General features: G+C 39.1%; 2 protein-coding genes across 23 annotated transcripts in view; one reads left to right on the top strand and one right to left on the bottom strand.

The window, feature by feature from the left end:
• RNF19A (ring finger protein 19A, RBR E3 ubiquitin protein ligase) overlaps positions 1-16554 on the top strand; it is a 55287-nt gene that overhangs the window by 23625 nt on the left and 15108 nt on the right. For 8 of the 19 annotated variants that reach the window (XM_083450807.1, XM_083450813.1, XM_083450814.1 and 5 more), the window contains 7 exons: positions 1615-1759; positions 2777-2939; positions 3357-3471; positions 4795-4956; positions 5466-5679; positions 6466-6609; positions 8070-10245. In XM_083450807.1, coding sequence (XP_083306933.1) covers positions 1615-1759; positions 2777-2939; positions 3357-3471; positions 4795-4956; positions 5466-5679; positions 6466-6609; positions 8070-8760 — 1634 coding nt within the window. In that variant the 3' untranslated portion in view covers positions 8761-10245. Of the gene's footprint in view, positions 1-1614; positions 1760-2776; positions 2940-3356; positions 3472-4794; positions 4957-5465; positions 5680-6465; positions 6610-8069; positions 10246-11798; positions 12074-12986; positions 13653-16554 lie in introns of those variants that run through there. The other 11 variants (XR_014513847.1, XR_014513848.1, XM_083450811.1 and 8 more) reach the window with 4 other exon arrangements.
• SPAG1 (sperm associated antigen 1) overlaps positions 15101-16554 on the bottom strand; it is a 28301-nt gene continuing 26847 nt past the window's right edge. For all 4 annotated transcript variants that reach the window (XM_083450805.1, XM_083450804.1, XM_083450803.1 and 1 more), the window contains exon 19: positions 15101-16502. In XM_083450805.1, coding sequence (XP_083306931.1) covers positions 16371-16502 — 132 coding nt within the window. In that variant the 3' untranslated portion in view covers positions 15101-16370. The remainder of the gene's footprint in view (positions 16503-16554) is intronic.

A 16554-nucleotide genomic window follows, 5' to 3' on the forward strand; every position in this document is an offset into this window, starting at 1 on the left:
ATTGTCTTGGTTTGAGATTCCATTCATGAATTACTTTGTTTTTATGATTACTTTTGGGGAGACCTTCAAAATATAAGCAATGACTTAAGTAGAAAGTGAAGGACAGAGCTTACTATACTAGATTTTTTTTATTTTAAAAAACTACCCTTGTGCTTATACTTCTGCAGCTGATAACCATGCCTATCCACCTGTTTTAAAGGCAAAAGATTTATACAATATGAAGAGAAAACAGGCTATCTGTTGACTCACCTATGATAAGCTCCTTGGTAACCTGTGCAAGAGGACTGACTGCATATAATGCCTTGCTTTGTCAGTGAACTTATTTTACACTGGACAGCCAGAAACCTCATCAGAATCTTGGGCAAGGGGGAGGAGTTGGCATCGCTTTAGAGTATAATTACTGACTTGATTTAGAGTGAAAAACTTCACTGTACTCTCTGTTGGATTTTTATTTGGATATGGATAGTCAGAACATCTGACCCAGGTGCTTCTTTGTTATACTGAGTCACAGATGTTGACTTAGAGCAGGGGTTGCTAACCTTTTGGGACCAGTAGACATGGGCATAGCCGGGGGGGGGGCAGGGAGGGACAGCTGCCCCCCCCCCGTAAATAAAAATACATAGCTAACAGGTTCTGCCTCCCTAACAGAAGGCCTGCCCCTCCTAAGAAAAATCCTGGCTACACCCATGCCAGTGAACATGTTTTGCCACAAAATGGCTGCCATAGGAACATGGTATAACACAAAATAAGAGAACATGGTCAGCCTCCTCAACCTCATGTTTATCATGGGAAGATCTGTGTCCTGCTGGTCTTGATTGTGGAGATGCAACTGTTAAAGGCACAAAACCCCCATTTCCCCCAATTCTAAACCAAAGCCAAGGCTGCTATTTTGTACCCACTTACCTGGGAGTAAGTCCCATTAAGCACAGAGACTACTTCTGAAGGAGGTATGGGTATTGTTGAACTGTAAGTTAAGTATACATTGAATTCTTAATGAGTGCCTGGAGTGCTCCTGCACTGCAAGAGACACGCCTAAGCCACTTTCCAAGGTGTTCATGTTTTGCATTTGCCATATGGGAAAGGGATTATTTAGCTTCCACCCACGCTTACTGTGTAGTAGTAGTTGCAGAAAATAACTTCTGGAGAGTACCTGGTCGCAAATGAACTATCCATAGGATATATGTGTCCTGGTTGCCATGGGGAAAAGGGGCAAACTATGGAGATTCCAAGGACTACTTGAAATAAGACAGATGCAGGAATAATTCACTAAAAGGGAGAAGAAAACAGATCTTTAGAATCCCAGGTGTTCAAACAGCGCTGACTTTCCTTGCTGACTGCGAACGACAGGCTGAAGCAACCGAGCTAGCTCACTGCACAAAAATTGCGTAAAGGGTACCTGCATGTACCTGTTATTATTTATTAATTTTATATGCATCCACAGATCTCCCGGTCCTCCAGTTAAATTTTTCTGCCTTTAGGTTAATTCTTTATTAAGTTAAGCTGAACTTGGAATTGGTTGCACCCAGTTAAAATTTACAAACATTTCCAGACATGATTTTCAGTGTTGGTTGTTCTCATAAGCAGCATGGGTTCATTGGGTTTCTTTTTAAACAGCTGATGACATAAAGCCATGCCCACGCTGTGCTGCTTATATAATAAAGATGAATGATGGAAGCTGCAATCATATGACATGTGCGGTCTGTGGATGTGAATTCTGTTGGCTATGCATGAAGGAGATTTCAGACTTGCATTATTTAAGGTATGTATTGAAAGAGTTCATGTACCTCACTTCATGTTGTACCCCAATAATTAACAGCAGGCTAGGCTATAAATCCTTTAAAAGGAAGGAAGGAAGGAAGGAACAAGTGACATGCACATTTGATGCACATGTTTCGATCATGCACATTTGATGTAGTCTTTAGTTTGAGGTGGAATTCTATTTTCATACCTGGTTAGATTTTTTATATATATAAAACTGGTTTGAGAGGGAGTTTACTGACATTAGATAAGGCAGGACTTTCCATTGCATGATCTACAGGAAGTGCCCTGCTTTCTATAGCTTGGTGAACACTGAAGCTCTCTTCAGAATATGATAAAGTGACAGGGGGAAACCCCAGGACTTACTGTGGGAGATTAGAAAATGGACTTCCTGCAGTAAATTTCACTAGGAAAGATAGCAATGGAATCAAATCTTATCACAACAATCCCCGCCTCCCATCATATGTCCTACATGCTTGGAGAAGCCTTTTGCAAAGAGGACGTTCTGTTTGTTACTGTGTCTAGCTGTGTTCAGAACAAGTGGAACAGCTGCTGCTATAACACTTCATCAACAGGCCTTAGAGCTTTTGCCTAAGTAAAACACACAATTGCTAGAGAAAGACAAAACTTGTCAGATGTTTCAGTTAAAGTTGAGGAAGGTAAATTTTCCCCATTCATAGTAAAGAGGTTCATTTAAAACGTAGGTGGAGAAACTTTGTTCCAAATCCCGAGTTGCACATTTTAGCATCAGCCCTGGGAAAGAGCCATGATCTGATGGAACCAGAAAGAAAATGCACTGGATATAAATGTTGTACTGCTGGTCTGGTACTATATTAGTTTCAGATTACTGTCTCCACAACCTGAAACGTTACATTACGTTAACACACTTAGCAGGATTGCAGATTCAAGCATTCTTGCTCTCTCTGTTAGAGAATGTTATTATAAAACTGATGGTTAGTTAAGACTATTTACTATGCGTCATAAATTCGCCTTACTTACGGAAAATTTCTTCAAATAGTCCATCAGGTTGTACATTCTGGGGGAAAAAACCATGGAGTCGGAAGAAGAAAATACTGTGGCAACTAGGGACGCTTGTGGGTGCACCTGTGGGAATCGCCTTAATAGCAGGCATTGCTATTCCAGCAATGATTATTGGAATACCTGTATATGTGGGACGTAAGGTAAGGTGTCTGTGTGTTTAGAGTCTTCAGTTACATAGGACTTGGATAATTTTGTATACATGTTTAAGGCTTGTTCAAACAGCAACATGTTGTACTTTAAGATATTGTAGTAATATATATACAGTATATATATAGAGAGAGACTGCCTTTAGTCAACTTACATAAAGAAATGTACCTAGAGCCAGGAAAAAAGTATAATTTTTTAAAAAACACACTTTTTTAAAAAAAAGTATAATGCAGCAGCATAGAATTAAATAAGCTAGTAATATTTGCAAACAGTTTCTGTCTGTAAATGTGTGGCATTAAGACGCTTCATTTAAGAAAAGGCAGCTCAAAATAATATATATATATATTTGCAGGAAATACTTCTCAGTTTTGTGATGTGCAATGCATTCTAAAATGCTCTTTTTCTTAAAGATTCACAATCGCTATGAAGGTAAAGACATTTCAAAGCACAAGAGGAACTTGGCCATTGCAGGTGGCGTAACCTTGTCTGTAATTGTTTCACCGGTTGTAGCTGCAGTAACTGTTGGTAAGTAAAAGTGCAGGTAAAAATCAGGAAAACCCTTTCAGAATAGTTTTCAGATAGTTTTATTGCTTTATTGTTTGGCGCCCAGCTACTCTTCCCTTGCGAATCTCTGCTGCTCCTGTTTACACAGTGTAGCTTCGGAGCGTCATAAAGCAATTAGCAGAATTGCACAGCGTCTGTGTGTCGAAAGGGCAGTAAATAAGTCCAGACGTTTCTTCTATCCTAATATCTCTTTATTGGAAACAAATAGCGTATTTACAATCTCCAACAGCCATCTGTGTTAAGCTGCATCTTCTCTCTCTCCTTGCAGCGGCTGTACTGAATGCTTTCGATTTCCACTCAGTACACAGCATACCAAACTGCTTTCGTCACGTCCTGGCTTACTTCCCTTGTAAGCCCGTCCCTTCAGGCTCGAGGCATAGAAGGTTAACCCTTCACTACACCCAACACCCCCTCTTGTCTCGCGCCTGAGGGGAGAATCGACCCTTAGTCGTCCCAAACCCAGACCTTCGCAAAACTCCCCATGTCTTTGGAAGGAGAGTGGCTTCGTGAACCCATCAGCTAGGTTCTTGGCAGAGGGACAGTACTTCAGCGCAACTAATCTCTCCTGAACACTCTGGCACACATTCTGGAAACGAATGTCTAGGTGTTTAGTTCTGGCCTTGAATTGACCCGTCTCGGCCAAACGAAGGCATGGTTGATTGTCCTCGAAAACACGTATCGGCAGACAATTGATATTATCGATGCTGCTAGCCATTCATTTTACAGCTCTGAACCCTATTTTTCAAAAATGCATTACTAGCTTATAAAAGTATGTGGAGCTGAAACAATCCCTGTGCCTAAGCACTCATCCCAATTATTGTAGGTTTGGTAAGATTCTCTCTGAAAACCAGGGCCTCAGTACAAGATACCTGTGTGCGTTCAGATATGGTCAAGCCCCATCAATTCCAAGGGAAGAACCACACCCAGTGGTACAAAACAGTGTTCATACAGACCTGATTCATCAGTTGAAATGAATGGAAGAGGTATTAGAAGCAGAGGATCTCAGTGTCACATAGAAACTCCTGGCACCAGGAGGTGTTTATAGGATTGAGGGGGGTGTCTTTTTCATTTATAGTAGTAATTCAGCTTTTATTTTCTTTGCAACTTTTTGTGATAGCCTATTAAATTGTATAATAAGGAGATATATAGTGATCTCTCTCTCTCTCTCTCTCTCTCTCTCGTGTGTGTGTGTGTGAGAGAGAGAGACAGACAAACAGACAGATAGAGATATCACACAACATGACAACTCTGTACTGATTATAGTGTTCTACATTTTCATTGCAGGAATTGGTGTCCCGATTATGTTGGCCTATGTGTATGGAGTAGTTCCTATCTCTCTCTGCCGAAGCGGAGGTTGCGGTGTATCGGCTGGCAATGGAAAGGGTGTCAGAATAGAATTTGATGATGAAAATGATATAACTGTTGGTGGAACAAATGCAGCAGTAGGTAAGGAAAGTCTGTTCCAGTCTCTTCTCAATGTCTTCAGTTGATGGCTGGAGTTGATAGATGATATACACGCTCTCTTTTTGCAGACATTGTAGTTATATCGGTCTAGGACCAGCACGAACCCAGATTCTTGGGACACATGGAAAAGCATAGCAGCAACCCTAGTAGTCGCTGTTCCAGCTTTTCCAAGAGCAATGTCTTTCTCTACATTGAAGGAGTTTCAGTGAAATGCTTTTCATATTAATTTTAAGTACCACCCTTTTCATTTTTAAATCTTCTTCTTTGGCAATCACTCGTAGCGAGTAAGATTGTCTTCCATAAACACGGTTTTAACAATGAGTCTGTAAGTGACTGTGAAGGCCAGTTCTGGATCCACATGTCCTTCCACAGTGGGGACATTGGTTTCCGGGTGGGAGTTGATCACGGTGTGGATTTGCCAAGCGTGCTTTCCTCTTAGCACGTTTCTCCCTTGCGTCCTGAGTTTAAGTGTCTTTACCTTTCATATTTAGATACCACATCAGTAGCAGAGGCACGTAATAACCCCAGCATAGGGGAAGAAAGTGTTGGAGGTTTGACTGGAAGCCTGAGTGCAAGTGGTAGCCATATGGACAGAATGGGAGCAATTCGAGACAATCTGAGCGAAACTGCCAGCACTATGGCCCTGGCTGGAGCCAGTATAACAGGGAGTCTGTCGGGAAGTGCAATGGTCAACTGCTTTAACAGGTAAGATAATTTGTGTCCAAAGTTCAGCTTTTGTGTCTGCTTTTGTAAACAAACTACAGTTAGCTCTGAGAGGATGAACTTTTTCATGTTGTACATTCTGATGTGATACTTTTTTATTTTGATCTTGTGTAGTCTAAAAACAGTTACTTTGTTTACATGGATTAAAGAAGATTTCTGATCCCTGATTACACAATTGCAGTTAAAGGAAGGGAAGGAAGTTCAGGTGCCTCAAATTACATAGGCCACTTTGAAAGTTTCTGGCAACAGAATTTAGCGCAGTGTGTTTGGTGCGTCAGAACTGTTGCTAAAAAGGGGGGCTTTGAGAGATTTTTTTCTGAAATGAGTTGGGCTCGTAATAAATGATATTTTCTGCCCCTCTTTTTTTTTTTGGCCAAATAGTGCTATTCTTCTGTAGCTGGTTTTCTGTCTCAACTACAGTGAGCAATGTACCAAAATAGCATAAGGAGTTCTACCTTCTACCATGTGTATGGCTTCAGGGGCAACAGGAAAATATTGTCTAAACATGGGTCTTTTGTAGTCTGGGAAGCTTTTGTTCTGACAGTAGCCAACTAGATAATAGAATCATAGTATTGTTGAGTTGGAAAGGACCATGAGGTTCATATCGTCCAACCCATTATGGGGCTCAAACCCACAACCCTGAGATTAAGAGTCTCATTCTCTAGTACATGCCTGTGAGTAGCTTGCAAGCAGAAGCTTCTAAAAGACTCCCAAGTGATATGAAAGCTGAAAGATAATAACAGAACTAAAATTGAATTTCTCCCCAAGGTTGGAAGTTCAAGCAGACGTGCAGAAGGAAAGGTGCAGTTTGAGTGGAGAGTCGGGCACCGTTAGTTTAGGAACAGTTAGTGACAATGCCAGCACCAAAGCGATGGCTGGATCCATTTTAAATTCATATATCCCATTGGACAGGTAAGAATTAAGTAGTGGAAATGTGAATAGAAATGCAGCTTATTCAACTCTGTTAATTGAACGATGTAGTATTCAATATGCATACCTTGTAGTAGTCTGCAAAAAAAAATATTAGTGAATTCCCCTTCTTTGAAATTTCTGGTATGATTGTTGTTGGATGTAACAATATTTTTTATCTATTATTAAATTTCTGCCCCACCCTTCTGAAGTTCAGTCCTTCAGAGCCAGGGAGGTGGTGGGATTTTTAGTTTCTTCTTGGTTTGAGCTGCTGTTACTCAAATATAATTTTCTTGACCTGCAGATACAAAACCTTGTTAAATTCATTTTTTTTAAAAAAAACTTTGGATCTCTGCTTTTATGAAGTAACTTTGTCAATCAGATTTCTTGCTAGAACTATCCAAAATCCTCACTGTCCACTTAGTGCATCTGTTTTGCCTTGAAATAAAAGCTCTTGGCAGAATTTTTTTCCTGGCTTGGTTTTAAAAATTATATTTGCACATTTCTTTTTTATTGACAAACTGGTGTGAGATGTCTTTATATCTCCCTACCTCCCACAGTATGCAAAGCTTGGTAAAGGTAGATCCAGCTTGGCTATCCTGTGAATTTCAGACTTATTCCATTCACAGAAAGGGCTGAGGTCTTGTAGAGACTTCCTGCTGGATGGGAGCAGTGATTTCTGCTAATTCTTTCTGCACCCCCCCCCCAATGCCTCTAGGTAGTCCTCTGACTCTTCAACTGCTTTTGGCAGGCTGCAGGAGGAAGGAGGAATTGCTGAAAACTGCCTCTCACCCTTTTCCATTTGGCATGTCTGGATCCAACCCTGTATGGGTTTCTTTCTGGATATCTTTTACAAATGGTTGATGGGCCTCTGGAATGTATGCTTGTGGATCCGTGGCACATTAAAGTTAGGAAGAAGTTCTCATAATGTGCTTTTAGATAGGTGTACTAAAAACAGTGGAAAGTCCTATGACACTTCAAGGACTAAAATGGATTGTGACAAGAACATCCAAGGCAAAACCCTACTGCAACTGATCCATGAAGTGAACAGTGAAGATAATGGATTATGTGCATAGGTCTAGTGAGAAATCTGATATGTTAATTATTTTCTTAAAGCAGAGTTTCAACACATAAATCAGTTGCAGTACACAAGGCTTTATATCTGCAGTTCTAAAAAAAGAAGAAACTAATATTTGAATAATAGTGGCACATTTTTCCTTAAAGGGATGGGTAGAGATAAATAGAGGCAATGTTTCAGCACCTGAAATAGTTGTGTTTGTATTGTATTACATCATTTTATTAAAGACAATATTAGCAGAATGAGTCACCAGGCTTTTAGTGCCCTTTTTTCCTAAAGCTATACTGCATTGTGTTAAAATGCTTTTAAATTGCATTTTTCCATTTTTAATTTCACAAATTGAAACATTTTTTTAATGAATACTTCTCTCTTCTCCCCCTTCTAGAGATAGCAGCAGTATGGAGGTACAAGTAGACATCGAATCAAAGCCCACAAAATTCAGACACAACAGTGGCAGCAGTAGTGTTGACGATGGTAGTTCTGCAGGTCAAAGTAACGCTGGTTGTTCGGCAGCCTGCTTGTCAGAAAACAAATCTAGTGCCACCAAGTGGTCCAAAGATGCATCGGCAGGGAAAAAATGCAAAGGTAAACTAAGAAAAAAGAGTAGCATGAAGATAAATGAGACCAGAGAGGACATGGATGCTCAGTTATTAGAGCAACAAAGCACAAACTCCAGTGAATTTGACTCTCCCTCCCTCAGTGACAGTATCCCATCTGTAGCTGATTCCCACTCAAGTCATTTTTCTGAGTTTAGTTGCTCTGATATGGAGAGTATGAAAACCTCATGTAGCCATGGTTCCAGCGATTATCATACCCGGTTTACCACGGTTAACATTCTCCCAGAGGTAGAAAATGACCGTTTAGAAAACTCTCCACACCAAAGTGGCAATTCGTTGCTGATTCCAGCTGCTCCAAACTCAGAGGCTCCACAGCTGAGTTATATTGCTGAAGAATGTGTTTATAATGGGACTTCAAGTGTTGCAGATATGGGTACTGGTGAAACACTGAAAGAAGCAAACAACAACCATTCACAGCACTCTGTGGAGTTAAATGCTGCAATTCAGACTGAGATTTAAACCTGTAAGTGCTGCAGAAATGTATTTACCACTAAAGAGCCCTTTTCTGTTAGCTGGTCAGGTAACTTTCAGCGGCCATCAGAAGCAAAGCTTCAATGCAATTTACATTTTATATATCTCTATTAAGGCAGAATGCTTTGCGTGGAACTCTGTTGCAGAACTATGTGAAGTGACATGAAGGTGTAAACAAGTGCATTACAACGAAATGAATATGTTGATGTTTTGTATTATTGCCATAACTTTGCTGAAGGTCTGCATTTCGTTAGGGGCAAAAGCTGGCTCGTGTCAATTGCGGAAGTGACCACTTGTTAATAGATATCATCTAAAAACTCAGTAAGTGGTTTCAAGTCCCCAGCAGTAACTTAACTTCAAGCTCTGGTGAATAGCACCTAGCAAAAATAAGTTGCATTAACCATACCAAATATTTCAGTGCTGTTAATATTGTCTGGGACAGAATGTAATCTGTTCTAGGCAATGCTGAGACACACAATGTTCCTTGAGCAAGGTTATGGCATTTAATATAACTTTTAAGTATGAAAAACTGGTACTTGATATATGATAGGTAGCAAGGTGACGTCTCCTTATCAAGCAAGTGGGGGTAATTTAATTATATTTGCAACTGACAGCAGAAAGTAAGGTTATGATATGCTGTATAAAAGTTTTTGTAAAATTTAAGATCATTTTAATTTGTAATCCATTATAGTGAAGCTGATATAGTCGCCTTTCACCCAGGGGACTTCAGTTATGCTGTTTAATTCTTGGTGCCTTTGGAAAAGACTGGGGGTTTAAGTGCCTGGTCTGTTGATGCTTTCACTGTACAGTTTTCCAGAATGTTTTCTCTTGCCACCTTTTTGGAAGCAAAAGGAAAACTTCAGAAAATCAACTGACTGTGGTAGATTAATGGGTATCATAATACTGAAGTATTAGCCTACCAAAGACTCACTCAGGCTTTTAGTGGATAACTTTTCTGACATCCCTTTTGCAAGTCACATGCACAGAAATAAAGCACAGTGCAGAGCTTGCACATATACAAAATTTGGGCTTCAAATTTGGCTGGCTTTTGGGGCTTTCCCACATTATCCTCCTTATGGAAGATATTCAGCTAAACATAAGCTGAAGCTAGCTCAGGCGTCTGCACTGTTAGATGTTTGCTACACAATCCATAATGATATGTGCCCTCTGCCCCTCCCCCAAAAGAAAAAAAAAATGATTATCCTTGGCATAATCGCCTCCAATTTTTGTTCTGTGTTTTTTGTAAGTATTGCCATTATGGTGCTACTGAAAGTTTGGTTGTATGAGAAGACGGCTGCTGTGAGCTGCAGCCCTCTTCCATGACTTCCCTTCACCAGTTTCTTTAATCGGCTTATAACACTAGTGCCAGATACGTCATTTGGTAACGCTTGTTACAATATTTGTATATTTGCTCTTTTCTTTTGCTCAATGATGTGTGTAAACTGCATACCTGAAATAAATGTCTGAGTACTATTTTGGTTGTCTTCTGTCCATTTGAACAAAGAACCTTTAGCCTGGAGATCAAGCATATACACTATTGGTGTGGGATGAAATAGCTGTTTCAAAGAATGGCCCCCAAAAGTAGTGTGTCTTCCTTTTCACCTCTCCTTCCTCAGCTACTTAATCAAGTTGGGCTGAGGCCATCAGAAATAGTTTATTGTGGTGAATATAGGACAAGAAGCATAGCTCAGCTGTGGAGCACATACATGCCTTGCATGGAGAATGTCATGTTCAATCTCTGGCATTTCCAGTTAAAAAGATCTAGTAGCAGGGAATATGAAGTTGGTCTGTCTGTCAGACCTTGGGGAGCTACTGCCAGCCAGGGTACACAATACGGGGCTACATGGGCAAATAATCTCTCCTGTGACGTTTCACAGAAAATATTCAATATAGCATCTTATTTTTATTTCCAGTAATTTTTACTACATTAAAACTGTTTTATAGCACACAGTGTGTAATATAATTTTGTATGTCTTATCCTACAGATAAATGTAAACTTGGAAACGAAGGTTTGGCATGTTTTGCCATTTTTTTTAACTTTAATTGGAAACCTGACCTGAACATTTTATTTAAATAATGTTTTATAATTTTGTTTTATTTGTTTTCCTAATTGTATATTCAGTTTGTGTAGCACCCCCTGGGATCTTATGATGGATGGGTAAGAAGACTTAATAAAAATCATAATATGGTAGGAATTTTGTAAAATTCCTTTGCTTCCTAGTCAGATACTGCAAAATGGTCAAAACATCCTTAAAAGTGCTTGATGTAGGAGTTCCTAATGGGTAGTTTCACTTCTGATGGCATATGAGTGGTGATGGCATAAGTCAGGTTTGCTATAATGGTCTATATGTGCTCCCAGTTATTTCCTTTGCTGCAGCAACCATATATTTACTGACCAACTATTATGCAGTAGCTTATGAAAAATAAAAGACTGAACTGTTAGTATTTTTTCCCTAAACTAAGTAAGTTCCTAAGAGGGGAGGGGGACACGATAGATGTTTATAGTATGTATGGTGAGGGTAGGTAAACAAATTATTTCCTTTTGCAAAGCACAAAGACCTTGGAGTCATCCACTAAAAGTAGATTCAGGATAGACAAGTACTTCACATACCACATAATTAAGGAATTCACTGCTGCAGGATGTGATGGCCACCGACTTGAAGGAGAAATAAATAATATCTCCAAGAATCTTGTCTATCAGTCAATGTCGATTAGCCAACAAACTAAATGGGAGTCTACTTGGTCAGAAGTAGTGTACTACTGAATCCCAGCTGCTGGTGACAAGCACCTGAGGGCTGGGGCCATACTTGAAGGTATCTAAGAAACATCTGATTGACCACTGTTGGAAACAGTCTTTTGCTCTGATCTGTCAGTGCTGTTAAGTAAGATCACAGGTTCCACATATTATAAAGAATTAGCTTTATGAACCACTATAGTGGAAGAAACTTGCACAACAAGGTTTGTAATGTGTAGATGTCATCATTTTTTAATCTTTTTAATTCACTCATACTTCTGTGTGACTGCAGGGCCCAGGCTAGGAAAGAAGCTGCTGCCAAGATAGAAAAAAGCTCATGCGTTCTCTTCGTACTCCACACCTGACTAAATGTAAGGAGTTATGGAATTTCCTTTGGAGTGCACTAAGTTTTGAGTCTTTCAGTTCTTGGTTTGGATTCTTTTTAAGCAACTATGAAAGCTCAGTATTTCTATTACTCGATTTTCATACCTGTACAATTAAAACTGTGGTTGTGAATCATCCTTCCTCAAATGGGAAGACAGTGTTAATACAGGGTTGATTTGCATACCTTTTGGCTTCCAGTGTCTATGTCTCCATTTAAGCTCTGCTTGAAAAGCCCATTTAAATACACCCTCTTCTCTGTAGAGTGTAATTGTTGCTATCTTTTCTCCAAACTCACTTTCAACCAATCGGTAGCAGTGGCTGAATTTCAAGCAGTGCTGTTTGTTCACCTCACATGGGAGGTTAGCTGAATATCTGCAGGAAGGTGGATGGGCTATGCCGCAAGAACCATGGGCGCAGTACTTCCAGAAACCAGCATATGCATGCCCCTTTTTGGCATTTAAATATGTTGACAGAATCAGTAAGTTATGTACGTGTGCACCTTTGTCTATATTTGCATACTGGTGAAGGATATAGCAATGGGGAATAGGTGGACAGATAGGGACTGGAAGCATGAAGCAAGGATCTGTGACTGACACTGGACTAATTAGTAGCCATCTCTAAATTCATGTTCTCTATTGGCAGCAGGATTTAAAGATTTTTAAAATTTTAGGAGAGTCACCTGCCAGACGTTGTGGAACAAGCCCATGGAAAACTGGAATATGCATTGCCTTTACGATTCCATAGAATATTAGATCAACGCTGAGCTTTTAATACTGTAAGCCCTTTCTCACAGTCTTTGCCAGCTCCTTGAGGCTATTTCTACTGACCTTGTTTTATTTCTGTTACTTTGTGGAAGACTTCTAAACAAGCTTTCAGAGAGTGGGTCTTCTCTGGAGTTAGGGCTTTTTAGCCTTCTACAACATTCCTGTGTAGATGACATCTAAATATAGGACTTATTCTTCTTAATAGTGAACTCACAATCAAAACGGGGGCTACTGAGAAATGAGAAATTAGCACGCTTGGGGAAGCCAGAGGTTCCAGAAGTACAAAACATCTAAAAAGCAAATGCCCTAATGGGATCATCTTCCTTAAACAGCCCAATGAGAGTTGAGCTTCCTCAGTGATCATTGGAAGGAGCCTCTTAAATGCTATATAAGTTGGAAAAGCCAAACAAAGTTGAAGGTCAGGAATTTGGCTGGCTTCCTTTAGCTGTTTACAGTACTGTGTTCTGGAGGAAGGCATGGACATCTGCCTGGATTCCTGAAAAGGAGCACTTCTGTTACTGGGTAAGGATATACTGCAATAGGTCTCACTTGTTGATATCTACTCTAATTGCTATAGGTATTCATATACATGCTATGCTAAATATATAAGTAGCAATTCATGCACACCAGTAGCAACTTTTATTCTACATATAGCAATTTTGTAACAACTCTGTGTGCTAGCCATCACATGAATCTTGACTTCAGAGTGGACAATTCAGTCCAACCTTGAGCAAGTTGCACGATGTTTAGATGACTGTGTTGCTGCAAGTCAGGATAACTTGTTGAGCAAAGGAAGTAGGCTCCTTGTCTTAGTCTAATGATTGAGTTAGAAGAAAATACTGAAATGAAATGTTACTCTTTGACTTTCTAAGAGGTTCTCTATATGGTGAAATAGATATTTCTTTAGGCTGTACATGAAATATTAATCTCTATACTTTTAAGAACCATAACTTACATATTTTTGAAATATTGTGATACATAAAGGCTTTTAAATAAATCAAGTGAGTGTTTGTGTTAATTAAAAAGCACATCTTAACTATAAGACTGCAATAATGAGGTTAATTCAGTTTAAGATAAAAATGAACAAGAGATCAACGGATGAGTAAGCTAAAATTACTTAAGTTCTAAATTAAGAACACTAGTAGCATTTTAATGTAAACCTATTAGCATTCCAGGAAGCAAACCATACCATTTAGGTACGCTGCACCTATCTGCAAATCGGTGTCCATGGAAGAGCCCTGAACAAAACTAGCTTAGGGTTGACAAGGTGGTCAAGTGACAACTACCAAAACACTGAAGATGGAAAATGATTTTGAAGTACTTTTAAAAAGTTTCATATGAATATGATCCTGGTAAACTCTTGTCTTTTCTGTCCTCAGTATTGTCAACCTTTGACTGAACGAAATAATATGACTTATAGGGCTATCAATGGCTAATAGCTGTCAATACCCTGAGAATTTTGTAATCAGATCTATCAAGGCTATTAAGTAGGTAAAATGCAAGCTGTGTGTGCACGTGTCTTGTGTAGGCTTTGATTTGTCCAAGAGATGAGACATGGACAATGCAGCTTTTTGTTTCCGTTAAAAAGAGTAATGTTTAATACTAATCTACCCCACACATAAGGATATAGACAATATATAATATGAATAAATGAAACCTAATAGGGAAAAGAACTAATTTCACGGTACTAGGATAATGTTCAACACTATACATTAAGTTACAAATCATTCAGGTACAGATACTCTTCAAATTAAACCTGTAGGTAGACTTCTGCTGTTGTCTGTTATAAGCAAAACACTTAATTTTGGTTTGAACTAACAGTGGACAGTATTTTATTAACTAACATCAGCTGAAACCATGGTTCAGGTTGCTAAGCTAAGCCTAGGCCCCAGAAAACATATACAAGGAAAACAAGAAAATACTGCTTGTAATAAATGGCAGTGAAAATCTGCCTGAAGCATGATTTACTTGGAACAGATGAACCGCTTACCCTGAATTTTTGGTGTATATGGGCTTATAGGACAGCCTTGCTTCACCTCCCAAATAGGTTTCTAATGTGAATCTGCCTATAGAAGCTGTTATGCAAGAGAGCTGTCTTTAGAGAGTTTATGCCTCTTCCTACTTAAGAATGCAACTGAAATGTAATATCTATTCTTTGTTATTACTTGAATTGACCTCTAAAATTGAGCTAGAAACTTACATGTGACAGAGAACAGAACTGAGGTAGCCAGTTATCAGAGGATACCAAATTATTACAGAGGACATTCCTACATTTGGACTGGGCAATTAACAGGAGTTAAATTAGGAGCATAAAAGTCCCCATTTCATATTTACTAACGATATCTAAATTATTGCAGTCTTCTAGAAAGTATCCTGTCAGTGTGGAAAGCATCCTAAAACTGTTGCCTTGCTACGCTAGGGCAATGAAAAGGCAAAAACACAAATATGCCAAATATATTTATTTTTAAATATTTTCTTGTAAGGGTTCTTCAAGAAAACAACTTTCAACCAGTTTAAAGTCTTAAGGTAACAGAAATGTCATACATAGGTTATTTAATAATGGGGAAAGTCACTGACTAACATCACCTTCAAAATAGTGCAAGTACCTGAGCAGTCCCTCCCATAATAAAATTTGATATGCACACTAACAATAAATTACGAATCTCTGGTTTAAAAATATAACAGTTCTATTGCTTTAAAACATTTAACAACATAGTCTATCCTGCTCCCGTTTTGCTGTTCACCAGTAGTCCACAAGCCATATGAAATGATTTTTGCATACCTAGAAGACACAAAGTAGAAGACAACCAAACTGTCCCTTCTTGGAACCTGCTTACCAAAGTGCGGATGTAACTTTACACATTCAGTGCCATAAAGCATTTTACTGCATATATTTAAGTTAGCATTGGATTTTAAGAAGTGTGCCAGTGCTTTCCTTTGAAGCCACACAGAATTGGAGCTAGATGCAAGTGTTTGTCCAAGTGCATCGGCGACTGATGGAAAGAAAGGTAGGTTTCAGCTGCACTGCAGTTAGATGTGACTAGCAGGAAGAAAATGAAGGCTATAGGCACAAATGCACTAGGATTATTTTTCGGCATAAGCCCCACTGAAAGATAATGATGCACAATTTCCATTCTGTCAGTGGAACTTTTGTACAAGATGTTCTCCATCAATTCTGCTACATGTCCAAAGACATTTCTGAAATAGTAGCATCTTTAGAAGACTCTCCTGTATTACAAGAAAGGGAATACAACATAGGTGGCGGCTATATTCAGCCCCATTAATACAGCTTGATGTTGAATACATTCTGATTATTAGATAAATATACTGTTATATATGGGACCCACATTTTAGAAACTGTTGATTTGTCTGAGAGAACCATGTCCTCACTGGCTCATGTGTTCTCTCCCCTCTGAAGAGAATGTGCAAGCCTGAGTTCTGTGCTCCCGATCTCATTGTATAATTGCAGGAACAAAATGGTAAGTGAATAGGCCCATTACTTATAAAGCCATGCGTGTGTACTCTGTAGGATAAAATATATACAAGACGGAAGAGCAGATTTTTCAGTGTGCAAGTACTGTAAAAAAAAATGTACAGCATATTGAACAGTCCAGGTAAAAGACTGACTTTACCTCATGCAAGCCTGCATAGTTTATATGCCCGTCCTACAAGCATTAAGGGAATGCATGCTAGAGGCAGTTCCAAAATGAAGTTGTTTAAAGTTCAAAGTCTCTCTTAAGGCTCTTCAGATCATCTAAAGAAAATTGTTGGTTTTCCTCTTTGGAAAGAGAATCAAACAGTTGTTGAACCTGTTCTACTTCATTCTTACTAAGTAGTGTTAGCACCATCTGAAAAGAAAAAAAAAATGTTTGGTTAGCATTTATAAATGGTATCTGCAAA

The sequence above is a fragment of the Podarcis tiliguerta genome (assembly GCF_965153285.1).
Source record: "Podarcis tiliguerta genome assembly, chromosome: 7".
In the NCBI taxonomy this organism is placed as follows: Eukaryota; Metazoa; Chordata; class Lepidosauria; order Squamata; family Lacertidae; genus Podarcis; species Podarcis tiliguerta.